Source organism: Lissotriton helveticus, chromosome 5_1, assembly GCF_964261635.1.
Source record: "Lissotriton helveticus chromosome 5_1, aLisHel1.1, whole genome shotgun sequence".
Classification (NCBI taxonomy): domain Eukaryota; kingdom Metazoa; phylum Chordata; class Amphibia; order Caudata; family Salamandridae; genus Lissotriton; species Lissotriton helveticus.
The window spans coordinates 866,523,792-866,551,635 of NC_136065.1; the positions used below are offsets into that span (position 1 = coordinate 866,523,792).

At 41.7% G+C, this 27,844-nt stretch overlaps 1 protein-coding gene across 1 annotated transcript in view; it reads right to left on the bottom strand.

The window, feature by feature from the left end:
- RGR (retinal G protein coupled receptor) overlaps window positions 1-27,844 on the bottom strand; it is a 173,206-nt gene that overhangs the window by 12,809 nt on the left and 132,553 nt on the right. Inside the window, exons 4-5 of the mRNA XM_078641122.1 lie at window positions 10,529-10,682; window positions 5,337-5,454 (exon numbers count right to left, since the gene is read on the bottom strand). Of these exons, the coding sequence (XP_078497248.1) occupies window positions 5,337-5,454; window positions 10,529-10,682 (272 nt within the window). The remainder of the gene's footprint in view (window positions 1-5,336; window positions 5,455-10,528; window positions 10,683-27,844) is intronic.

The following is a 27,844-nucleotide window of genomic DNA, read 5'->3' on the forward strand; positions in this document are numbered from 1 at the left end:
CGGCCATGCTTCCTAGCACCTCCTTCCCAAAACCTCTTTCTAGGACCAAGCCCACTTAAAGCTCTGGCTGTACCTGTCATCAGAACCTGTAAAGGGAACACTACAACTCTGCTGCCTTCGTTCACAGCACCATTCTAAACCGGGCTTGTCACCCGTAGTTTCCACCATGTCTGTCTACAGGAAGAAGGGGCGTGGCCTCGGTTAGGGGGAGGGTCACTGGCGAGTTAAGCTTTGGGCCCCCTGCTCTCCCTGAACAGCCACAGCTAGTCCTCCCTTATGGCAATAAGGAATTCATCTTGTGTTTAGTCCCATGCCCTGGGGAGATTTTAACTGAAGCCACCTGTGTAGAGCCTTCACCTGAGCTGGAAACCCCTTCTCTTGAGGGGGGATAAAGCTCACCATGTGTGTGCCACTTCACCAAGTCGCAGCATCATGAGACACAAAACCTTTTATCACACAGCAGCACCATTATGGGAAACATCATTTACGATGCAACTTTTACCACGCAGTGCCTTTACAACGCAGGTTTTTCAACGCAAGTCATTACAACGAATTGCGCTGGGGGGCGCTCTAGGATAGGTAATAGTTTAATTTACTATCCAACACCTTCCCTACTATCCACGGGGAACGGAGTTGGAATAGTAAATTAAACTATTTACTATCCAGCACCCCCCAACGCAAGTCGTTGTAACGACTTGCGTTGAAAAACCTGCGTTGTAAAGGCATGCGAACTAAAAGCATGCGTTGTAACAACGTACATCCCACCATTATAGTTGGGAGCCAGCTCACATGAGACACATCTGGTCCTTCACTCATGCGGCATATGCATGGAATTTGAGTCTTCAGTCATGTGTGGTATTTAGACAGTGGACCAGTCACATATTAACTGATCAACTAGAAAACCTTTTAGCAATAGAAAATACAAATATTTGTCATAGTTTAAAACATAGGTTAAAACAATTATTTGTAATGCAATAGGTCTCGCATTTACGAGAGATTATGCTATTGGCATTGTAAATGATAATGCATTTTATTTATGTGTTGTTTACAAAACAGATAAATAAAAGGCATTGCCACTTACAATGCAAATAGCTTAAACTCTAAAAAATGTGAAACCTATTGTATTGCAAATGCGTTGGTCGCCCTTGCTATGAAGATTTTTTAAAAAGCATTAGGAGAGAGCGGGTCCTGAAAGCAGGCAGGAAAAAGCTATTTGAGAAAATAGTGCTCTGAGTCTGTACTTAAAGCCTACAACACACTAACAGTGGGTGTCCTCATGGGATGTTACAAAATGAGACAAGGCGGTACTAAGAAAGGACTACTAAACTACTGACCAATGAAAAGTCACAGTTTACAAAGGACAATAACACACGCCCATGAAAAATATGGGCGTGGAGTGGGCGGAGTTTCAAGGCCATACCTGAATACAGCATGCCTCGCAGAGTAGCACATGTGCTGCCCAGGCTCGGTCTAAAAAGAAAGTTGCAGACCACCAGTCATCCAAAAATTCAAAATGATGGTAAAACATAAGCATTTCGAGAAAAAAAATTGAAACTGTTTTAGGGGTAGGTGATTTCATTCTGGATGTGTAAAACCTTTTTGGAAAGGGCTTTTCATCACGGAGGGGATTCAGAAAAGATGTGATATGTGGAAATGTGGAAAGTTGAGTACAACAGTGTCAATTGGGGTTAATAAATAGGCATTGCACTGTAGTGTTGTGATATTATGTGCATTAGGACCTTTCCGGCTCTGGGTGCGCTCTAAACAGGAATTATGTAATCTGCTGGGAGGTATTAAAGTGTGGTTATAAATGTTATGACGCAATGCGTGCAGTGTGTGATCTTATGCGGAGGAATAAAGACTTCTGCTATACAGTTCCGTGTGTGGCGTTGTCATTTGTATGCTCCCTGGTGGGGGAAGACGCTACATGTACCACAGCGGACTGAGAGGTTTTCCCTGATTTACATGCAATGAATGCTTGTATAGTGTCATCTGGAAAATGATGAGCGAGGTAGAAATGGAAGAAACCATATTTATTTCTGTTTCTGTTCATAGTGCAAAATTGTCACCTCGCTGTCTTATTGATCACTTTTATGGAACCATGTTGTGCATATTTATTCTGATAAATTTATGGTGACATACGTAATCGCGCGTAGTTTGTAGGGGCACAAAATATGATAAAAAATGTTTTTCCGCTGTTTGGAACTTTACCTATTTATCTGCCTGGTTCTGTGACTTAAACACTCTGGGGCATATTTATAATGCCCCTGTGGCACGTTTACGCCGCCTGAGCGTCACTTTTGTGACGCTCCAGCGGTGCAGTGTGCCAGCCCATATTTACAAGGTCATGTAAAGCCACACTGCGTGACATTTCATGGCCTTGTAAATATTGCCCCCTTTCACGCATTACTGTGTGTGAAAGGGGTGTTCCATGGGTGTTGCTGTGGGTGTGCCCAAACAGCACCCGTTTAATATAACGCATTCTCAGATTTACAAGGTTTCGTAAACCTGAGAATGCGTTAGATTCTAATGCCTCCCCATGGGAGGCGTTAAAGTTGCGCAACGAGGAGAAATGCCTTTATTGCTCCTCGTCTTTTGCTCTTTCTATGTGTGCTGCACACACATAGAGGAAGTAAAATGCTATCAATTATAGTTTTTGTGCAGAAAGCTTCCCCTTCCTTCACAAAAACAATCATCCTGCAACACAGGAGCCCTGGCGCAAGGGGGCCTGCATTGGTGCCTAACAGACGGTATACACCCATTACAACGCATTTTTTACAACGCACTACCATTACAACGGAACTTTTACAACGCAAATACCATTACAACGCATTTATTTACAACGCATGTTTTTACAACGCAGGTACTTTTACAACGCATACCATTACAACGTAAGTATTGGTAAGTATATAATTATATTTAAAATGTTATATGTTAGGTTTTTTTTAAAGGGGTATTTTTAGGGTTCAGGGTCAGTTTTGGGATTTTGGGTAAAGGGGTATTTTTAGGGTTCAGGGTCAGTTTTGGGTTTTTGGCTAAAGGGGTATTTTTAGGGTTCAGGGTCAGTTTTCAGTTTTTGGGTAAAGGGGTATTTTTAGGGTTCAGGGTCAGTTTTCAGTTTTTGGGTAAAGGGGTATTTTTAGGGTTTAGGGTCAGTTTTCAGTTTTTGGGTAAAGGGGTATTTTTAGGGTTCAGGGTCAGTTTTGGGTTTTTGAGTAAAGGGGTATTTTTAGGGTTCAGGGTCAGTTTTCAGTTTTTGGGTAAAGGGGTATTTTTAGGGTTCAGGGTCCGTTTTCAGTTTTTGGGTAAAGGGGTATTTTTAGGGTTCAGGGTCAGTTTTGGGTTTTTGGGTAAAGGGGTATTTTTAGGGTTCAGGGTCAGTTTTCAGTTTTTGGGTAAAGGGGTATTTTTAGGGTTCAGGGTCAGTTTTCAGTTTTTGGGTAAAGGGGTATTTTTAGGGTTTAGGGTCAGTTTTCAGTTTTTGGGTAAAGGGGTATTTTTAGGGTTCAGGGTCAGTTTTGGGTTTTTGGGTAAAGGGGTATTTTTAGGGTTCAGGGTCAGTTTTCAGTTTTTGGGTAAAGGGGTATTTTTAGGGTTCAGGGTCAGTTTTCAGTTTTTGGGTAAAGGGGTATTTTTAGAGTTTAGGGTCAGTTTTCAGTTTTTGGGTAAAGGGGTATTTTTTGGGTTCAGGGTCAGTTTTGGGTTTTTGGGGTACAGGGGTACAGGGTAAAAATAAAATAAAATTAAATTTAAATTAAATTAATTAAATGAAATTAAATGAAATTAAATTAAATTAAATACAATTACATTAAATTATATTAATTTTAAATAATATACAATTAAAAAATATATATATACTTACCAATACTTACGTTGTAATGGTATGCGTTGTAAAGGTACCTGCGTTGTAAAAAAAAGCGTTGTAAATACATGCGTTGTAATAGTATTTGCGTTGTAAAAGTCCCGTTGTAACGGTATGCGTTGTAAAAGTATGCGTTTTAACGTCATATATCCCTAACAGACAATTGTGCACCAGTGCAGAGAAAAGCACAGGGATGCGTTGTATTGCTGTATATATGATGCATCCCTGCACTTTCCTAATGACGCAGGGCGGAGCAGCAAGGCTTTCAGCTCTGCGTCATTTTCTAGTAAATATGCCCCTTAGTGCTCAGATAGACTGTGATCTAGAGGTCACGAGTTTAACTCCCATCGCTGTCAGCTCGCAATGCATTTGTCTGGGATCTGTAAATCGAGTAGGACCATCTGTTTTTATAGTGCTCAGAAGCAGCAGAAAGGTGGAATGGAGCAGTGTATAAAAACAAGGGGGCTCATTTATGAGCCCTTGCGTCACTTTTACACCGCTGGTGCGTCACTTTTTGTGATGCACCAGTGGAGTAAAGAATGTGCCTTGTTGCACCATATTTACAAAGTGACGCATCTCGGTAGATGCGTCACTTTGTAAACCCCTGCGCCACATTATACCTGCGCCAGGTATAATGTATGCAAGGGGGCGTTTTGTCGCAAGAAAGAGTCATAGAAGTGACGCAATGAAATCTATAAGATTTCACTGCGCCATTTCTTGGACGCTAATGCATCAAAATCTTACGCCTGCCTCAGGGCAGGCGTAAGACTGACGCAGGTACTAGCAACATGGAACTTGCCCATGTGAAAGTACACATTGCTGGAGTTGTGTCACTTTTGTGATACACTCCAGCAATGCGCCACTTTTGAGCCTACAGATACGTCAGAAATACTGACGTATCTGTAACTCCTTGCGACATGATGCGTCATACTGTAAATATGACGCATCATTGGTGTCGCAGGGAGAGCGCAGTGAAAAGTGATGCATCACTGTTTTCACGCAGCGATGCGTCCCTTTTCATAAATGAGGCCCCAGGTATTTAGTAGTAGTGAGCGAAATGTCAGGCCTAACAGAACTTATTATAGGATACTGTAGCTCTGGCTTTTACACAGTGAATTTGCACTGTATTTCCAGCCTGCACAGATGCATTGGGGAAAAAAAGTATACATTTGAGGAAGCTGTGCTTCTCTACCCCCTTTTATGCGTCCTCGAGAGTATAAAAGACGAGAGAGAATTAATGCTGGCGTGATTAAGCAATGTTAGCAATAACTTCATGTTCGGGTGGGTACATTACATCATGGTCACATTGCAGAACTGGCGCGAGCCTTTGTCGAGAACTTGTCTCTTCAGAAATGTTTCCCTTTCTTCTTAGTACATTTGGGCTTAGTCTTAGATTTTGGGGGGCGTTACCCTGCAAGGCAAATGCTTATGAACCGTTAAAAGATCACAGTGCATTTTTGGCTAATTTTCCTACCTTGTGCTGGCCGGTTTTCTTGAACTTCTGCTCCACTGATTGGTAGGCCGTCAGCATGATGAAGAGTGGAATTACAAACTCGAAAAAGGCCAGTGGAAATAGATAAGAGATGAAATTTCTGCCAAGGGAAAAAATCATATTTAATGCTTTGAAGGCAGGTTCTGTTAACGACTCCTGAAAAGTGGAAAGCAGATGCAACAACTGCGCAAGAAAAAGCTTTTTGAGGTCAGTATTAATACAATCACATGTCCCGGTAATACAATTATTTTCTATAAATAATTTAAATCCTGTTTCAGGTGAAACATTGTAATGTGCACAGCTTAGCATCTTTGTTTTGACAATTCTTTGCCAGGTGCGGCTGGCTCCGATCGGAGGTAGGGGATGGACAGGTGAAATAGGTTAGGGGGAAAGACATGGGGCAGATGCAGGGGAAGCGGCTATGTACAAATTAGATAACACATTTAAAACTTACCTTTTCGCAGCTTCCTCGCCTGTCTCTCCTCTCTAGTCCTTACTTGCTAGGCCACAGGAAGCACACCCAAGCTCCCAGTCAGCCAATCACAACGCTGCAGTTTTGATTGGTCTTAGTGCCGTTTTTCGGCCCTCAGGCACTCACTGAAGGCCTGGGCATGTTTTCCACGTAGGCTGTAATGCAGCCTGCATGGAGAACATGAGAAGTACGCAAGACTGTTTTGGGCGGCCCCTTCCAAGCAGTCATTGCGCACTTTAGGAGGGTGCTACCATTCCTCCCCTGCCCCCTCACACAAAGGTGTGGGCGGCAGTAGGAGAAAATAAAATGATAATAACGCAAGTTATTATCATTCTAATTTCTTTGTCTTTCACTGCGAAAAAGCAGTGGGGTGAGCCTCCTCCGCCTTAGTGGAGGTGCCGCCACTGTCCTTTGCTCATCTATATCCTGTGGAACTTTCCCAGCTGCTTCCTAGTTTTGAACATCTGTAGGTCTGCTACATGCCCTTCAATTCACATCTTCCACGAGCACTGACAGTTTATCAGTAGGTTTCACAAAAACACTAAGGTGTCCATTAGGTTAGCGGGTGGATCACCACAGCTCGTATGGCGGTGGCGATCCGCCCGCTAAAAACCACAGTCCGCTCTGCATTTTCCCCCTGTCACATTACCATAGCAGGGGGGACTCTGGCGGATGAAAAGACTGTCCGCCGGTTTTTCGCCCGGTCGACTCTGCGACTAACATGGTGGCGGTGTCTGGGAGACACCACCATCCATATTAGCATAAATGCGGGGGTTGTGCCTTTGCTGCCACGGAAAGGCATGCGTTTTCTGCCATTGGGGTCCCGTAACCGGCCCCCAGGGATTCAGGGGGGTGGGGGTTGCACATGGAGGGTACCTATTGTACCTCCCATGCAGTTCCATGCACAACATGGCAGGCACCCCGCGGTGCCTGCCAAGTTGTGCATGGAAGTGCACAACATGCCTTCCTGGCATTGCGGCGGGCGGTGCTGAGAGCACCGCCCGCCGCTATGACAGGAATGCAGGATGCGTCCGTCAGTGTGGTGGGTGCATCCTAATATCTGCAACGGGACCCCCGCACCAATGTCGGGCGGTCCCAATCCACGAAAGGATGGCGGGCAGTCTTATGACCCCCTAGGCATACAAATTACCTGAGTCAGTAGGTTAATGCATGTTACAGTTAGTTGATAGAATTGTTTGCATTGCACTCATTCGCAAAGAAGAAAACTATGCCAGGTTTAGGAAAAACATCAAAACCTGGCTGTTCGAACAATAACGTGAACGATCCTGTGAACCTCCCACATTTTTTCTTCTGTGCTGTGTCATGGCGCCGGGAAACCCTTTTTGGGTAGCTGTGCGCCTTACAAGTGCAAAAATATAAAAATAAAATAATAATATTGATGTTAATGAGTTCACAAGCACTTGGTTGGGAACAGTTCCAAGAAATCAATTTCAAGGCGAGAGAACGAGGCAGAAACGCGATCTTCGTACATAAGCGAACATATCCAGTTCACCGACGAAACTACGCTGATATATGCCCATTCAAGAAAGGTTTTTGAACTTTTAAGATAAATATTCAGATGGAGTAAGAAAAGTGGAAGTACCCTCATACATCCAAAAGAAGGTGGAGAGGTCCCTCACCTTTTTGCCCTATATTTCTGAAAAGATATCTATATAGCTGGCTAAAGAAAAGTGAAAGTGCCACCATATATCCGTAAGGAAGAGAAGAGGCTTCCCACCACTCATCCCCTCTAGAGTGAAGAGGAAAAACTATAACCTACATCATAAGTCAGGACCTGAATCAATACACTACACCTACAGTGGTGCCCAGTCTTACACCTATATGAAAGGGTGTTAAGCAATAGTCTTTGAAGCCGGTGACCCCAAAGAAACGGCAGTCCTGAGGAAGGTGCTACAGTATCTTGTGTTTTCTGCACCGAAACGCGTCAACGCATTTTATTCTTACATAGAATCCAAGCAGGGTCCAGTGAGCAATTGATACGCATATATAAGTGGTACTATTGACGTCACTTTTACATTAACTAAGGACCTTTGGATCCAGTAATTAGTAGTGGCAAAGGTATCAGTAAGCCACACTGTGTAGGGGGTTGTTGATGTTTTTCTACTATGACTCAATGTTATATTCTTTGCCTGTGATATTTGTTTTATATAACTCTAATGTTTAAGATTTAATTAAAACTTTTGTGTATATGTAATGACCTGTAATGAATTGTTATGATTCATTGTTTTTATTATATCTTTTCAAAGATTGTTCTTTGAAATTTTAATTTGTCATTTTGCGCAAAGTTTCTTATACTTATGTTTTTATTAAAAAGACTGTGAACGTTCTAATTTTAGTGTGGAAATTAAAAATTCTTGTAATTATAACATACTAGTTTAGTTTCCTAAAGTTGATGGTTGAATGCTTAGATAGATAGGTATGGAAATATAGTAAGTCCATACGTGAGTGTGCACCCAGGGATTTCCCTTTGACTGTTTGCCAAGAAATCAAAGGACAGTTATGTATGTTGGCTATACTAACATCGTTAACACAAATATCCTTTCCCTGATTTTGAGCTCTTGATATCTGTTAAGGCCTCACATCTTTTACAAAGTCAAAACGAGTTTAACCTTAGTCAGAATCCATCCATTCAATATCATCTTAATTGCATAAAGGTTTTCAGAACATTAGCATCATCATTTAGTTGAGGACCTCTTCAAGGCACATAAGGCACTAGTCAAAAAAACAGGGGGAGGTAAGAGGTCAACTTGACATAAAGGTCCATCCTCCTACTGATTAATTTATAACAAACAAAAGAAGGCCTGTCCATTCTGGCATAGATTAAGTCTTCACAAAGATTTATATTTTGGAGGAGGGAGGGCACATGCCCCACTCCATAGGCCGATATAGGCCCTAGAGTCCCCATCCTCCGGACTTGGTTCATTGTAAAGGGTGAGGGGTGCATGTGGCCTTCCTCCCAGGCCATTTTGGGCCCAAGGGACCCCAACCCTTTGGGGCAAGGCTGCGTGGTTAAGAATGATGGGAGCACATGGCCCTCCACCCTAGGCCGATTTCAGCCATTCGGACCCCATCCCCCAGGACCGGCTCAGGCTATGTCCCAGGGAGCCTACCTGTGAGACATAGCAGTTTCCCTGTGTGCACTGGCATGGTTAGGAAGACCTGTGTTTGCTCTTGTTTGACTGGAGAAACTTCATATCGCCAGCTAAGTGGGAGCAAACATCAAGTCTGCTCCCAGCATACAGGAGCTTGAAAAATGCTTCCGACCGCTGAGAGCGGACTTTTATCTGCTTACTTGCCCGCAGTAAAGTGTATATAGGCCTTTTTATTGGACCACTATAACTTTCCAGACAGCATCTAAAGTGACCGGCAAACTAGTTTTTAAAATTTTGTGAAGATTCGTCTAACGGTGATAAAGGTATATATTATACATATATGAGTGTGTGCGTTTTGTGTGTGTATAGTGAGATAAAAGTGAGAGAGACTGTGGAAACTGTCTTATAATATATCTACAGGACTGCATAAAGTTGACACAAAAATGTTTTCGACAAATGCTTCTACTTTTCCATGGCTCTGAAAGACAAATGCTCTTGCAACGCAAGGCTTGCTCAAGAACCACGTTCGAACAGCACATGATGCTAGCTTAGCCACAAGAGCTTGAGCCTACCACACTGCTGCGTGCTCATCATTAGACTGGATATTGCAAACACTTCTATGGATAGGTCCAGAGGCTGGTACATTGCATTAGCCTGGACAGTCCCAAAGTGTCACATACACCAGACACTTGGACAGCCACACTACATCTCAGACCATAAAAGGTATCACCCAGTTTAGGCCTCTTTTGATTGGACAAAATGTACTATGCTTAACCTGAATTGCATACATAATGACATTCTTCCTTGTGTGGTTTGTATCAGTAAAAACATTGAAAGACTTCTCCTCTTGGGACAATCGGCAGCTATACTGACTGTCTCCTTGCTGCACGTATTGCCTTGTCTTGCTGACCTGTAATAAATTCTATCCATTTTATGTGCTGACTGAGAGTTGGTATTATTTGTTGTAGGCTTCTACAAAACAAAAGTATATCGATAAATATTGATATAAATATATGAACATATATATTGTGATGGTCTTGAGATGTGGTGCTCAGAATAATACTTCTTTAAATAATAAATCTATACTTGGCTTTGTGTACTTGTCTACACAATATAGTAGCAGTCAATATTCTGGATTCTGTACTTTTGTAGATCAAATTATAAAACTCCATAGTGTGGCAGAAGATTACATCTTGCTCACTGTATTGAGGTTTGAGATAATACCATTTGGCTGGTATTCACTGGGCTTAGTGAAATGAGTTTGGTGGCACATCCTCTGGGCCATTCATACCCATCTCAACAAGTAACAACAACACCATTTGGTGTTAAGTCCTAATCGTCCTTAGAATTCAGGTGAGCAATGACAAGATTACGTAAGTATACTCCCTCTTCTATGATAGTTCTAGATAAGAATTACAGAGGAAAATCTGCAGAACCGTGAGCCGGAGGGTGTGTGGTGCTAACCCTTGAAGTCCAATTCCTGGTGGTTTACATTATATGTACTTGTATGTGCCATTTTGGTAAACACAAACCCTAATAAATTGGAAGACCTGATTATTTTGGCTGTCATTCTCACTTTTCCTACTCACTTGTCTCCTTTGGTGTAGTCGAGAGTGCAGCAGGTCCTCAGGGGCTCATAATCATACTGACCCCAGCCTAGTAGTGGCATCATAGACCAAAAGGCCGAGAACGCCCAGACAAACGACACCAAGGATATAGCTGTGCTCCACTGCAGTTTAGTTCCTGCAAACAAGTCAGATTAGAAAATTGGTTAGTAGATTCACATTACTTGAGATGTATGATCTGTAAGTATGCTAATGTGCCTTTCTGCATACACAGATTTACATTGTCACATTCCTTTCGATCAGATTCCTGACTGGAATTTGGCAAAAAGAATTGTAATCAGAGTTGCATTATCTAAATTAGAATTTAAGTTGATCATTTCTTTGTACTTCACATACCAAGCACATCATATTAAACAAACTCAAAACTATAATTGCTGTTTCACAGTTGGTAGATTTTGCTCATTGAGCCAAAGGTAAGCTGCTATTTTTCACCCACGATTGACCACAACAAAACAAATGGTGTGGTTTGCACATACCAGCCATGGTGCAGGAGGAACTGCAATTCAGGTTTGACGGTGGTCAATGAAGCAATAGTAAGAAACATGGAAGCCAATTCATAAAAGTTTTGCTGTGAAGATGTGTGTCTAAAATTTGGGTCCTAGAAGAAAGCTCGAAGTACTACAAGAGTAAGTCATGATTACATATTTGTGAATCATGCTAATTGCGACTAAAAATCACAAAACTCATATACACGTTTGCATTCCAGTCTCTTTGGGCCCTTTTGTCCCATTACATGCTGTCACAAGTGCTAGTTAGAGTGTTGTTTACTTAGACCTATTTTAGTTCTCTGCAACCTGGTCTCACCTTGTCTTGGATGATTCCACCAAAGGTGTCTTGTAAAGACAAGAAGAAAGTAGGTCCTCTGCTATGAGTTTTAGATACCTTCCTTTTAGTCCTTCCATAAATCATGTGTAGAATGAAGACCCTCATAAGAGGGGTGATTTATGAAGAGAATGTCCCTCTTTATGGGTTCTTAAACAGTGCATCCCACCCATTCTTCTTTAAAAGTAAAATGTTTTGTCAGTAAGAAAAAAAGCAATCAAAGTATACTTTTTTTGTCAAAATAGTTTTGTGTGGTTGGTTCTTCTTAACTTTTCTGTTGTTTACCCGGTTGTCGCATCTCCATTCTCCACCCCAATTTATCGGCTGATTCTTCTACATCTTCCGCTTTGTGTCCTAATCCCCCCGACACTCTATTATTCTCACATTTGTTTACTGAGAGTAAGGCCTCATCCTCTCAGCGTGGTTATTTCTTTTCTCTTTCTTTATTGTCACCATTGATCACTAAAATTCCCTTCCCTTGCAGCTGGTGAGGCAGAAGAAGTTTTTTATTCTTTGTACTACCAGGTTGAGCTTCATGATCAGCATTCACTGAATTGGCAGTAGTACATCCTTCTAGCACTTCTGCCCATTCCTTGTTTTGCTTAGAGGATGGCCTGTGCAGTGGCGGCTCCTCCGCTAAGGCAGCCGAACAGCACCCCACTCTTCAAAAGGAAAAATAAAATGATAATATCGTATTGCTATTATCATTTTAGTTTTCCTATTGAAGTCAGTTGCTCTCAGGATGGGGCGGGGCTGGCCAGAGCAGGGAGAGGAGTGTGTTGTACTCCTTAAGTGTTCCCTGCATTACACAGCCTGGTGAGGAACATGCAAAGGCTCCCTGTTCTGATCTGAGCGCCGAACCATGGTGCTCATACTAATCACAACGCTGCATTGCATTGCTGTGATTGACACCGGGGAGCCTGGGAACTCAGGTGCGTTCTCCTGTTTCTTGCTGCCAGACCGGAGACAGGAAGAAGAGGACAGAGGAGAGACAGCAGCGGCCGTTACTAGTAAGCATAGTAAGCATAGTTCTCTCTAAACTATGCGTCTGAGTGGGCGCGCACACTTGCATTTTTCTCCGCGCAGAGACCTACAAACACCAAGCACTACAAAGGATTCCTCTGCACTTGTAAAGTGCTTAATTCGAGCCTTAGACCCCCGTAATGATTAAGTGGCGTTGCTAACTGCATTTTTAAAGAAGTGTTTTTGTCTTTAAAAATGCTAATCGAGGAAATTTAATCACCATCAGTCAAGGGAAGTCCAGAAGCAGCAGGAGCAATCACTGCAGCACAAGAGTCCAATCTGAAGGATACATTGGGAATTGTGGCAGTTCTCAAAATTAACATACTCTGGAAGTTGGGGGACACATTCACCGTTCAGGTGTCAGCCACCAGTAACATTCCAGAGGCTGAAATTCATAACTAAATAAGAGCCATCAGTTTTGGATGCTGTTAGTATTAAAACTCACTAGCTGACAGGATTGTGTACTTTCATTGCTTAAACCTCTATTGTTTTAGAGGGCAACATTGATAGAAATTGTGCAGCAGGTGAAGTGGTGCCAGGTACCAAGTCTGCAAGGTACCATCTGGTCGCTCCTAAGTTAATGTGTGATTTAAAACTCCACTGATTTTCACTGTTGCAGATTTTCATAGTTACAAAAATAATCAATAAAATTAATCTTCAGAGTCCTACTACTTAGGTAATTCTGTTTACTGGGTCTTCTATCCAAAGTAATGGATAGGTTACAGAGAGGAGTACCACATTACTATTTCCGTATAGTCAGGCCCACTGGAACTGTGGACAGGAAAGACCAAATTATGTGTTAGGGTTGACTAAATTATCCAGCTATAAAAGGCAAATTATACTGTGCAATACAACACATTTTGTGATATCATTTCTTCTTCATTTTTGCATTTTTGCACAGGATAACACTGTCTTGAAAAAGGGATCTCCTTATCAGTACCAGTTCAACTCCCAAATACAGCAATAAACAACCGAAGAGCACCAGTCAACCTATGCAAAGGGCCCTGTGCTGTGTGACAACGTGCGTCGCTGCATTTTTAGTAACTTATCTATTTGGGCTGTAAACAATCTTTTTTTTCTAAACTCTGCAGATTATGTAGCAGATGATGGATTATGGGCAAATGCTGAAAATCTATAAATATGCAGAAAATGCTGCAACCCTAAAATTGCATAATTCCATTGGCCCTGTTTATATTCTGCAAATGCTTAGGAAAACTCCAAATATCTGAATCCTTTGCAGTGGTCTTTCTGATTTCTAATGAAATTGACTACTGTTAGAGAGAATCGAATGTTTTAATCACATTTCAAATTCTAGAACTTGAGGCACACTGGTTATGAGCTTTTGCGCACTGTACGGGTTATGGTGTGAAGCCAAGGAAAATTACTAAATACCTGATTCATTCACTGGGAAAAGTTATGTCTGATGCCATACGTCTGATCTGTTCATTATAAAAAGTTATGACAAAGGCAGTAGGACTAGCTTGGTTATTGCGAACGCATTTGTTAAAGCAAATCGGCCTATCCTGGGTATTGTTATAGTACATACATGGAATTTCACAGAATACTGTTGTAGACCAGTGTTTTGGTATTGGCGATTTACTCAAATAAACTTTAGGCATATAAGATTTGCACTGAAATAATCCTTGTTAGGTCCTATATAGGGGGGATTTTTATTTTCTAGACAACTTTAATTTGTATATATTTGCAATTTTACTAATAGTTGATTTGTAGTATATGTATGCACAGTACAGTTACCCTGCCTCTATTACAGTGATGAGCCAATGAAAAATGCTATGGACCTTGTTAGTTCATTCTGAAAAGTTATTTCATATGCCACATGTCTGATCTATCACTTTTGAAAAGTTCTGACATAGGCTGTAGGCCTGATTTATTTATAAGGAAACACTCCTATTAAAGCCCTTGGGCCTTTATGGGTGGATTGTTATTGCACCCTGTTAAAGCGTGTAGAAGTAATTTGTTACATGAAATCTCACATATTTATTTTTAGCCAAGACTTTCTGCTTATTACCCTTTGGACAAACCTTAGAGGTAGACGAATTGCACTGCAATACTTATTTCTAGAACGTCTTCAGAAAGTTTAACAGGCTTAGTTGTCTGCCAGAATCTTGTAATGAAAAACATATATGCCACCGATATATATACCAGGGGCATATATACCACTTCAATCATTGACTGTCTTACCCTGTGAGTGACATTTGTCTGACCACATGTGCACAGCCACCTGAAAATTAGTGCATTTCATTGCCAAGGCTGGTGGGCCAGTCCTTTAGGTTTACATAATCTAGTTACATGGCTGTTTCATTTCTTTCCCTCTTCTCCTTATTTTCATGATTAACCCCTTGCGTGCTCGTGACGGAACCACTCCGTCATGAGCCACGGACGCGCTGTGCTGGTGATGGAGTGGTTCCGTCATGGCGCGGCCACCCCACGCACTCTGCAGGAATTCCGCGCATGCGCGGGCGTTTTATTGAGCGGGCGAGGCCGTGACGGAACCACTCCGTCACAAGCACAGCGCGCCCGTGGCTAGTGATGGAGTGGTTCCGTCACGAGCATGGCGGTACCGTGCGGACCCCCCCCCCAGCGCCGCGGCAGAATTAACACCGCGGCCAAGAGGTTAAAGATGGTTGCTAGCCACTCACTGTAGTGAACTGCAACATGTACATCCATTGCATCTAAACCACCTGACCACAGTGGAAGAATATTGTCCATAGAGTTTTGTTGCTTTTAACGTTGCAAAATGGTCGACATGTTTGTTCTAAACGTTGTAATGAGATGCAACTATAAAACAATACACTATATACAGTACCATTGCAAGGCAACCACCTGCTGCCTTGTTTAATTTTGTTACCACATGTATACATCTGTCATATTTAGGTGATATATTACATTTCTTTTTTCTGGTTTTATTCTTTTAATTTTATGCTTATGTTGCTGAGTTTGTGCATGCACTTTATCGTGGTTGTGTAAATGAGGGTAAATGAGTTACTCAGTGATGAATAGATGCATGAGTGCATGGATGAGTAGCAAACTGCATGTATGATAACTTATTCTGTACCTAAACTCATCAATGACTAAGAAAGCACTTTATATATAAGCCAGACCTATTGACATTGCCAGGGTTTTTCAACTTTCCAGTGGTAGCTAGTCGATTTTCCTAGTTGCACATCTCATTACTCGGTTGCACACGCACGCTAGAAACGTGTGCACACATACATTCTGTTGCCGCACATGAGGAAGAATATTTAGAGGGAACATTACTAGTGTTATTTTTTTACTTTTTTCGTCCCCCCGCCTCACCACCCGGGTCCAGTAGAAGCTGCTACTGGACATGTATGGGTGATTTTTTTCCCTGCTTCTTTCATGGGTTATTCTCACTCTCTCTCAGCTGTGTGGATGGTTTCCAATCACATCTGTACTGCGTGTTCTACCACCTCATACTGCTGTTCAGCCTTTCTTGTCTCCCTGATGTTTTGTCGATTCTCCATGTCTTCGGTTTTGGTGACTCGTTTTCCCCTTCCCTTCTGTTTGTCTGATGCAAGCATTCTGTATACCTATGTGTTTCTTCTTATATGCCTTGCCTCCAGTGTATCTTGTCCAACATATCTTTCACATGTGTGGCTCACCATTTTCCATCTTTCATCCAGTGGCATGCAATCTACATCCTTTTTACTTCTGTTTGTATCAACCTCATATGACAATTATTCATCCTTCAGTAATTTTTCTACCTCTCCCTGTATTTCCTTTGACTTTCTCACCAGTGGCAGCTGGTGATATTTGAAAGTGTTGGGGCGTAATATTTACCAGTCGTTCGCCCTATGTTTTAATAAAAAAGGCATTGGATGTTTCCCATATGTTACAAATAACTTCCAGTGTGCGAATGTCGGCATTTTTCCATGGGTACCTCCTTAGGCCAAGAATTACATACAGTGTGTCAATACCAGAATTCTGCCATTGATACTGCCCATATACCACATGTGACCTGCTTTGTCAAAGAGTACCTCCTTTATTTCAGAAAAATTATTTTTTCATGGTTTGGTTCCACTGTTGTTTTCCCTCAGCCCGGTTTGTCATGGCTGCCCTCTCCGAGGCCAAGAATTACTTCTAGTCTGCAAGCAGCAGCATTTTGGCATGGTGTCCCCATATACCAAGCATTAGTTACAGCATTTCCAGGTCTGCATTTTGCTGCATGTGCTCTTCCTAATGCTAAGAATGACCTCCAATGCCCCAGCACCATGATTTTGCCACAGGTACCCCATGCTAAGAATTTCCTCTAGCATGCCAATGTCAACATTTTTCCATAAGTTCCCCTATGCCAAACATTACTTCTAATATGTCATAAATTTGCATTTTGCCAAGGCTGCTCTCCCTTATGCCTAGAATTACCTCCAATTTTCCTACAGCAGTATGCCGCATTAGGTGCTCCCATAGACCAAGAATTATATTGAGTATGCCACAGCCAACAGCCACCAAGCATAAAACATGCACCAAACGCACTCTTACTCAAACTCTTTCATTTTCACTCATAAAGAAAGAATCCATCTTTCTTTGACTCTAGCCCCCTCAATTACTCTAACTCACTCACTCATTTTCTCTCATAGTCACTCCCACTCACTGTTATTCAAACACACATATACTCACATGTGTTCTTATTCTCACTTACAAATACACTTACACACACTCTCACTCCTTCACACTTACTGACTTTCACTCACAGCTCCTGATGTACAGGAGCTTTGCTTTATTAAGTATGATTCAGCAGGCCCCTCGGGTATCTGGGTCCTGGGTCCTGGTGAAAATGCACCTTCTGCACCAATGATAGCTATACTCCTGACTCACTTACACTCCCTCTCACAAACTCCCCTCACTCACTCCTAACTCACTCACCCCTTCACTCCCCCTTGCTCTCACATTCAGTTATTCATATTCACATACAGTCTGTCACCCTCATTCTCACTCACTTTCAGTCTCATTGCCATTCTTAATCACCCTCTCACAAAGACATTCACACTCAATCTTGTTCCCTTTCAATCACTCAAAAACACACACTCATACATGCACAGAGAAACAACATTGTATTTCCTTTGATAGCTCCATGGCAAAAGCAGAGCAGGAATCCAGCTCTGGACATTTGGAATTAGCAAACCATGATTCACAGCAAGGGGCCAGGAAGAGCATCAGGGCCAGATTTAAAAAGGGGGAAAGACACCTCAATCCCTTTACCAGCTTCTTGACAGGACTGAAAGTACAGCCCTGTAAACAGTTAAGACAGTCCTAGGGATCCCATTACTGTTGCTCTGTGTGGCTCCTCATTTGCCTCAGGGATGCACTGATGTGTGCCCTAAAAGCCTCATTTTAGCACATATACTGTGCTTCTTGAGGCATGTGCAGTATGTCTGCTACATAAAATGAATTGTGCCTGTGTGAGGGGATCATAGTTGAACTATATCCCTCACATGCGTAATCCAAACATCCACCCACAGACTGCTGTGTTTTTAAACATCACTCTGTAGAATGATCATGCTTCCCTTTTCTCAACCCTTCACCCTCCTTCTGTCTTCGGGAGCCTGGAGACAGGCAAAGAGGGCTTGCCTGTGCACTGTCAGTGTTCATAAAAACACAAAATTGTGTTTTCAAGAACACTACTCAGTTAAATAATTAGCAGTTGTGGGCAGAGGCAGGTTTCAGAAAGTGGCGCCTCACAGGAAGGAGAGCTCTGCCCTGAAGCCCCTTTTAAGAAGTTATCATTGGTTCACGCCGCCATATTCATTCTGCACATCACCAACATTAAATCAAAGAAGGAAGACTGGGGCATATTACCAACAACTAGCGATATTTATCGCTAAATGCGCTTAGCGACTTTTTTTTTATCGCTGCCTATCGCTGGATATTTTAGCAGAGAAAACATGCTATTAGCAAAGTTTTTCTCCATTGCGCTAAAATATCCAGCGATAGCGGCGTAATGCGAGAATATCGCTGAGAATACAGCGATATTCTCGCATTAGCAACGAATTGCTCTTGGCCTAGTTATCCACCTCCCATTGGACAACATGGCTAAGAACTGGTCAGATCAGGCGTTAGTTTTTGGCGATAGCGGGAATATTTCTATCGCTACGCCTGCCTTGTTAATAGGCGATAGCGACGTTATCGACTGCTTTCAGTCGCTAACGGGTTGGGTACGCCCACTTTGCATGTCATTAGTGATAAATATCGCTGACATGCAAAGCGGGCCCAAACCGCTCGCTATCGCCTTCAAACTGTCGCTAACTGCTGTTAGCGACAGCTTGATACCGGAATTGCATATCGCCCCCCTTGATAATATGCCCCACATTCCTTTGCCTTGTCCTGCTATGCTGCGCTCCTACGTCACTTGAGTACAGGGGAGGAAGCATTGCAGGTGCTCCAGTTTTGCCTGCCTTTAGGGTTTATTTAAGGAGGACACTCATGTAGCAAAAAGTGACACAAAGCAATGCAGCAATATACGAAACATCCTAAGAGCCCAGAAAATCATCACAACATTCTGCTGCCCCACATGACTTCCTGTGCAAAACTTTAATGAATAATCCCCTGTATTTCATTGAGACATGCACTTACACTTCACTGGCTTTGCAGGAGCTGTCATTATATGAGGGTCTCATTCACTCTTTGCTATATGGTGCTCATATTAAACATCGGGGGGAAAATTTACAAATCCCTTGCCCTGCCGGCGCATCACTTTCTTTGATGCACTGATGGCGCTGTGTGGTGCTCTGTGTTTACAAGGCCACGTAAAGCCACCCTGCATGGCTTTTTGTGGCCTTGTATATATGGCCCTTTTTCATGCAGCACTTTGCGTGAAAGAGACATGCCATGGGTGTTGCTGGGGGTGTTCCCAAGTAACATCTATGGATTCTGCCATATTCCCAGATTTACAACATTTCGTAAACCTGGGAATGCGTCAGGATCGTACGCCTCACCAAGAGAGGCGTAAGGAGGCGCAAGGAGGAAAATATTTATATTTCTCCTCATTTTTCCTCTTTCTATGCGTGCTGCAAGCTACCGCACATATAGAAAGAGGAAAACACATCATGTAATTGTTTTTGTGCAGGAAGGTGTCCCTTCCTGCACAAAAACAATCTCCCCTCAAACACAAACACCTTGTAAAATGGCGCAAGGGTGCTTGCGTTGGTGCATGGCAGCTAATTGTGACATATTGTTGTAAATATAACGCATACCTGTACTTTGAAAGTGACGCACCCCACCTAAATGGCTTTCTTGTAAATAAAGCCCTTATTCAGACTGCATTTAGCTGCTAGTGATGCAATAGTGGTTCTCTTTCTCACTGTCATTCAACATCCCTCTTTTTATACTGTATAATCTATTTTTCTCACTTCTCTTTCTTGGTCTTAATTTCTGTCCATCATGACTTTAGCAGTTATTCCAACCCAATATGTAATCATATCCTGCAACATGCATTCAGTGTGTGGACACCGTTATGCATATTTCCAATGGCGAGCAGAAAATGCCTCATCAGCCACATGCAGAAAGACAGAAACATAGGAAAACAGACACAGATATACGCCCATAACCATATGGTTTGGATGCCTGCTTTAAAATGAAAAATGTTTAACACTGCAAAGTCATCAGACAATCATTCATGGCTATTTGGCATTTCTCAAATGCCTCAAACACTTCTGGCACAGATAGTTATTTTTCTAATCTTGAATATTTCATTTATGGAATGAGTAATGCTGACACCCCCTCCCCCAGCCCTATTTATACTGCAGCCCTTCCAATACAGAAGATCTCAGTTGCTTTTTCTTCTTAAATTTAAAACGTGATTTTGACACAGTCTCTGCAAGACCCAAAGCGTTCTCTTAAACAAAAACGAAATGAACAGTTCTGGGAGACGTTGTCCATCCCCTCTTGATTGAAAAGGGAAACTCCTTCCAGTATCCACAATGTGACCCTGCACAGAATATTATATATAAAAGTGTCTATGTATCTGTTTGTATATATATATATATATATATATTGTCATCCAAAGTGCCTGTGCTTTCGGGGACGCACACGACATTTCTCCGCCCTGCGGGCTATCCATCAGCATGCTTTCCGCTCTCCATTATTTAAAACCTGCCCGACGCGTTTCTGGGAACCTTTTCCCGTCATCAGGGGCTGCCGTCAAAGAATAATGTTCACACACCGGTATTTGCCAGACATTGATTTATTAGCCACACCCCTGGTAGGCGTATTGTTTAGTACCTCGTCATGCCAAGTGTTTCTGGGATGCGTAGTCTGTTCGGTGCGTGGCTGTTGCATTAAAAATTCTTTGGCAAGTGATGCTCCTCAATTACCTATAGTAGGCTGGGTATTACGGTTCAGCACGCTGTACATGTGGAGTCCTGTGCTCGAACCTCCAACTCGTTTGGAAGTGATGGCCTCGAACTGCTGCAAAGGGTGAACGCTGCAACAGCTGATGGTGCTCTCCCCCCGACCAGGCGGCCGGTAAGAATTTTGTCATCCAAAGTGCCTGTGCTTTCGGGGACGCACACGACATTTCTCCGCCCTGCGGGCTATCCATCAGCATGCTTTCCGCTCTCCATTATTTAAAACCTGCCCGACGCGTTTCTGGGAACCTTTTCCCGTCATCAGGGGCTGCCGTCAAAGAATAATGTTCACACACCGGTATTTGCCAGACATTGATTTATATACCGGCCGCCTGGTCGGGGGGAGAGCACCATCAGCTGTTGCAGCGTTCACCCTTTGCAGCAGTTCGAGGCCATCACTTCCAAACGAGTTGGAGGTTCGAGCACAGGACTCCACATGTACAGCGTGCTGAACCGTAATACCCAGCCTACTATAGGTAATTGAGGAGCATCACTTGCCAAAGAATTTTTAATGCAACAGCCACGCACCGAACAGACTACGCATCCCAGAAACACTTGGTATGACGAGGTACTAAACAATACGCCTACCAGGGGTGTGGCTAATAAATCAATGTCTGGCAAATACCGGTGTGTGAACATTATTCTTTGACGGCAGCCCCTGATGACGGGAAAAGGTTCCCAGAAACGCGTCGGGCAGGTTTTAAATAATGGAGAGCGGAAAGCATGCTGATGGATAGCCCGCAGGGCGGAGAAATGTCGTGTGCGTCCCCGAAAGCACAGGCACTTTGGATGACAATATATATATATATATATATATATATATATATATATATCTCTCGGTTCCTCAGTGTCCATGACTTAGGATGCACTCACCAACATTTATTTTCGTATATATGTGTGTGTGTGTGTGTATATATATATTTATATTCATGCAACAACTCCGTTCTCCGACGTCAATAATGTACCGGGATTCTAGGCGTCTAAGTTTGTTAAGTCATTAAAAGCGTAAAACTAAGAATCCTAGAGAATATGCGTGCTATAGCCAATAAAGACATGACATCTCCAGTGGCTAAGCACTTTGCGATCAAACACCGCAGCAATAGGGATGCGTTGCAGTATTTTGGGATTGACCACGTACCAGAACATGACAGGGGCGGCAATAGACTTACCAAACTTAGACGCCTAGAATCCTGGTACATTATTGACTGCAAACCAAAATTCCTACAGGCCTTAACAGTGGGGAAGAACTGGCCATCCACTTAGGAAAATAAACATAAAAACACAGTACCAGGGCAACCATTATTATCCACAGGAAAATTACACTGCCGATTTCGGCACTTTCAGGGGTTTTTGTTTTGCGGTTTCTATTTGATAGGAACCTCCAGAGCCGATCCACGGCAAGATTATTTAATGGAACTGTGTTTGATATTGGGCAATGTAGTCACATATTATTACTCATTGTTACCATTCTGATGGGAAAATCATATGTCAAATATTCGTGATGATAATCTTAAGGTTGGAAGTTGAATGGTTAATGACTATACAATGTCGAATGCATTGCACATTTGTAATTGCCGATCCACGGCTTGATTAGAAATTCTCATCATGGTTGCAATAATTCTAATTATGAATTGGGTTGGCCGATTTTCGGCTGAATGCTTAATTATGTATGATAATATGACTTGAAAACATTTCAATCATTATGTTATAATTTGTATGTGGTTTTGCTCGATTTGCACATTCCAACATGGCGCTCGTGTAACAACAACGAGTAGTCCTACCTCTGTTTCCTTGTGAGATCGCACGCTGCACTTTAAAACGAGTTCCTGTGCAACACTCGTGTTGACACATTGATAAAGGGCTTGACCCGAAACGCGTCTGTGAGAACTCTAATAAATTTGGAAGAATCTGACTAAAATACCCTGCGAGTGCTGCCTTTTCCTTTCCCGCCTGGGGGAGGAGATCTGGAGCTGCATATATATATATATATGGAAATCAAATCCTGAACTGGAAAAAGCGAACTCCTTCACCAGGAACGGACCACCACAAAGGTTTCAAAATTTCAGTGCAATTTATTAAGCCTTCTCACAACATGACGCGTTTCAGCCGGGTTGCCCCGGCCTTGATCACATGACGTGTCAGGAAAAAACACCATCCTTAAATACTATGAAACAATATAAAACCCTCCCATTTTTCGCATGAAAAGGGTAAAAAGACTAATAGTCACTTATAAAGTGCATAGTACAATCGTGCAAAAGCAAATCCTGTGACAGAGGTTCAACAATTGAATTGTATACATTGTTCAACATGATTTAAATATTACTATAATTAATTAAAAGCAGAATATTTAAAAAAATATATTTTTTGTTATAATCAAAGAAATCCAGGGCAAGTGCCCAAGTCCTAATCCATAAACAGGACTACTAGTATTGCACAATTCTGACAACAATTGATCATAGTAAAACCCATATGTGTAAATATAAAATGTAGTTGGTTACCACCCTACATGAATGATAAATTAAAATAAATGAATGTGCGGATGCAATTTATCAAGCACTCTCACAAAGGACCAGAGAGATGAATACATTATTAAGCATACTTCTATAGTTCTAACTTCAAACTTGAAAAAAGGATCAGTTCTCAACAAATAAATATATACATAAATATAGAATTAAAAATAGAAAATATATATAGCTAGGCAATTTAGTGGGATCATAATAAAATACATATATGTATCAAATATTTATAATAGATTGATAACCCTCTCTCAGAAAATCCCATGGTCAAACTAGAGCAAACTAGAAGACCAATAAGGTAATATACAATATAAGGTTGCATTAAAAATCCATTATATTAAAAATATAAATGTACCCATTAATATAAAATCTAAATTCATATATATACATATATAACATCTGTATCCGAAGAACTTGGATCAACACGAAATAGACATATCATAGGTTATAGATTTAGTGCAAGAGGAGTAACCATATACTGAGCCCAATAACAGGTATACAAATACATATATCTTAATGCAAAACCAACATAGACTTGTATATTCATAGAAAATTGACCATATCTTCCCCTGTATTCAAACCATTAGGTATCTTGGTATTCAGTCTGACTATGTATTTGCTCTCTAACTGGCGGAGTTTCTTCTCCCTATCACCACCACGTATAGATTTTGGAACGGAGTCAATTACATAGTATTTTAGGTCATCCAATTTATTTTGATGTACAAGTATAAAATGGCGGGCAACCGGATAAGATGGATCAGAATTCACGATTGCCCGCAAATGTTGGAGGATCCTATTAAACACAGGGAGTTTGGTACTACCAATATATGATAGATGACATGTACATTCTAAAACATATACCGCACAGTCGGTTTTGCAAGTAAAGTAACCATTGATTTTACTGGGCATACCTGAGAAAGGATCTACAAAGGATTGTTTGTTGATATCGAACTTACAAGCACGGCATGAGAAGCATTTTTACAAAACCTCTCTTGTCAGTCAACCAATTTCTTTTATCTATCACTTCAGGGCTAGTTCTAACTAAAACATCTCGCATGGATGGTGCTCTTCTGAAAGTGACAGTAGGCTGATTAAGAAGTTCCGGCGACAAAATAATGTCAGTGTGAAGAATAAGCCAATGCTTACTCACAATTTTCCTGATGTCGCGTTCTTGACTACTATAGGTAGTAATTAACCTTACTGGTGGTGAAGCGGTTATTTCGAGTCTCATCAGTTACCTCACTGACCTCTGTTACAACAGATGTGTTCAATTTATCAAGTGCCCACTGTAGATCTTTGGCACTATATCCTCTGTTCAAAAATCTTTCGTTGGCTTCATGTAGACAAATGTCTAAATCCTCCTTTCTATTACAGATCCTTTTTATACGTAAAAACTCACCATAAGGAATGCTTTTTATGAGGTGCCTTGGGTGAGCACTGCTGGCATGAAGAATGGAATTTCCAGCTGTTACTTTGCGGTGTGATTTTGTGCAGATTTTCATTTTATCCACAAATACCTCAACATCTAAAAATTCAACCCTAGAGTCACTGACCTGTGCCGAAAATTCTAAATTAAGAGAATTGCTATTATTCTTCCTGACAAATTCCATGGCTGATTCTTTTGTACCATTCCATATGACGAACACGTCATCAATAAAACGCCACCAACTGATGACGTGTTCTGAATATTCATCTCTGTGGGTCTGCATGAGGACGTGCTTCTCCCACCAGCCAACATGCAAGCATGCATAGCTTGGAGAGAAGCACGCCCCCATAGCAACACCCCTGAGCTGATGAAACAATTCCTTATTGAAAATAAAAAAATTGTTAGATAAACACATTTCTGTCATCTGGAGTAACATTTTATTATGCTCATTATAACAGATATTTCTGTTAGACAGGAAACATTTAATAGCATTCAAGCCATCTTGATGGTTGATACTGGTGTATAAGGAACAGATGTCCATCACTAAAAAGTGATATCCATCCTCCCAAATAACATCTTTAAGTTTATCCAAAAAATGTCCTGTATCACGAATAAAAGAAGGCAAATCAGCTACATAGTCGTGAAGAAAAAAATCAACGTACTTAGACATTGATTCAAGTAAGCCACCTTGAGCCGAAATAATGGGACGTCCTGGCACTGGGGTTATCTGTTTATGAATTTTAGGGAGTAGGTACAAGGTTGGAGTAATAGGATGCTCTGTTTTAAAAAAATTGTACTCATCCTTGTCAATTAAACTCTCCCTCTTCCACTTAGATAGTTCTTTAAAAGTCTGATCCTTTACTTTAAAAAGAATTGGAAAGGCTACCTGTTTATAACACTGGACATCACTCAATTGTTTTTTAGCCTCTTCCAAATATGCATCCCTGGGCCATAAAACAATATTTCCGCCTTTATCTGCTTTATTTATTATGATGTTCTCTTCTTTAGTAAGTTTATCCATAAGGCGGAAATATTGTTGTTCTCTATAAAAAGTGATATCCATCCTCCCAAATAACATCTTTAAGTTTATCCCAAAAATGTCCTGTATCACGAATAAAAGAAGGCAAATCAGCTACATAGTCGTGAAGAAAAAAATCAACGCACTTAGACATTGATTCAAGTAAGCCACCTTGAGCCGAAATATATATATATTCACAACCCAGGCGCTCCTCCTGGGAGCTCCGTCCGTGGTTCGGTGGCGCGATGGCAGCCGGTAGAGCAAACTGGCGTTATAATCCTCAATCTACTTCAATAACACGCGCTCTTGGAGTCCCGTTTAAGGATGATTTATTCCAGGTTCAAGGTAAACCATTTCGGAAGCAAACTTCCTTGATCACACCAGGTGTGATCAAGGAAGTTCGATTCCGAAACGCGTTACTGGCATAGAGCCACTCACACATCCACTCACTCATGATGGTGCACAGCTTAACAAGAGGCCTCCTCGCCGATTTTGGTGAGTTCTTCAAGCCGAGTAATATGAGGACATCTCCACCAAAAAAAAGAAGCGCTTACTTTATATAGTTAAGAGGAAGGACCCATTTTTGGTGGAGATTTACGTCTTTGTAGTCTTGTTGTCTTCTCTATAGGAGTATTCATGTTATCACATATTTCTGGAAGAAGACGCACCAAGAACAATCGCACTGCCAAAACACACACAAGGTCACTGGTGACATTACCTTGTGCTCCATTACGCAGCTTCAGGGTAGAATATGTACTGGACATTTACCCTATTAGGTAGCACTTAGTAATTAACCAATAGAAATAACTCCACTTGGGTAGATATTTTGTGCAAAACTGTGGACTCTTAATGGATAAAATAAGGAACTGCACGAAGGGGCAGTTTAATTGTAGCAGCATCACTCACACAGCTACTGACACGCCCACGCACACACTCACATACCCACTCACAGATGCACTCAGGCACTCATGCACCCAATCACACACCCATACAGCCATTCACATAGCCACTCACACACCCATTCAGACACTCACACAGCCACTCACAGCCCCCCCAGGCACTCATGTACTCACTCACTGACTCACAAACTCATGGAGGCACTAATAAACCCACTCAGACACTCTCACACCTACTCACAGACCCACTAAGACACCCAGTCAAACACTCACACACCCACTCACAGACCCACTCAGACACATTTGAGATGTCATCAGCGATGTCATCAGCGATGTCACTGACCATGTCATGAGTGAAGTAATATGTGAGGTCATAAGCAGTGCATTGCAGTGGCGTATGATATAGATGGCTCAGGTAACTATAACTGCTGGATTTATATGGTTTTGAATAAGTCAAATCTGAGCCTAACTATAACAACCCTATAACCTTTGTTTTTTCATTGAATATATATGTGCATGCCTGGATGTGTATGTGATGTGTGTGTGTGTGTGTGTGTGTGTGTTTGTGAAGAGTCACTATAATGGTGGCAGACAATCCAACCTCTGCACAGCATTGCTATCTCCGCTCCATAGATATTTGATGCCCAGTCAGCAGAATGTATTTTAGCATATACATCTTGTTGTTTACTAGTTTCTAGGAGTAAAGCAGCACATCACCCCATAACGGATAATGTACTACTCCCATATTACTACTGTAGCCCGGTAGAACTTTCAATACAAAATGGCATACATATGCATCAGTAAGGACATCACCCTATTCCCAGGTGTAATCATATGGAGAAGAAAGAGGCAATTAGGAAGAAAGGGTATGGAGAGGGCTAAGTCACAACCTACAAACAGTAAAATAAATAAATACTTATCTGATCATATCTCAAATCTCCACACCACAAGCCTTTTTAATAAGAATCTGACAAAGGATAGACAGGAGTGATGTAGTGTATTTGCCAGACATACTTTGAGTTTTAGACATTTATTTTCCTTAAACTCTGTCTCACATCTTCCTCTACAGTCCTTTGTCATTCTAGCGCTTTTCACCTGGGGACAATCACCCATATGTGCTTTGCAGTAGAATTTGTCCTATGCTGAACTTCCTGAGTAACAGCCTCCCTCTGTTGCCCCTTCCTTCCTGTACCTT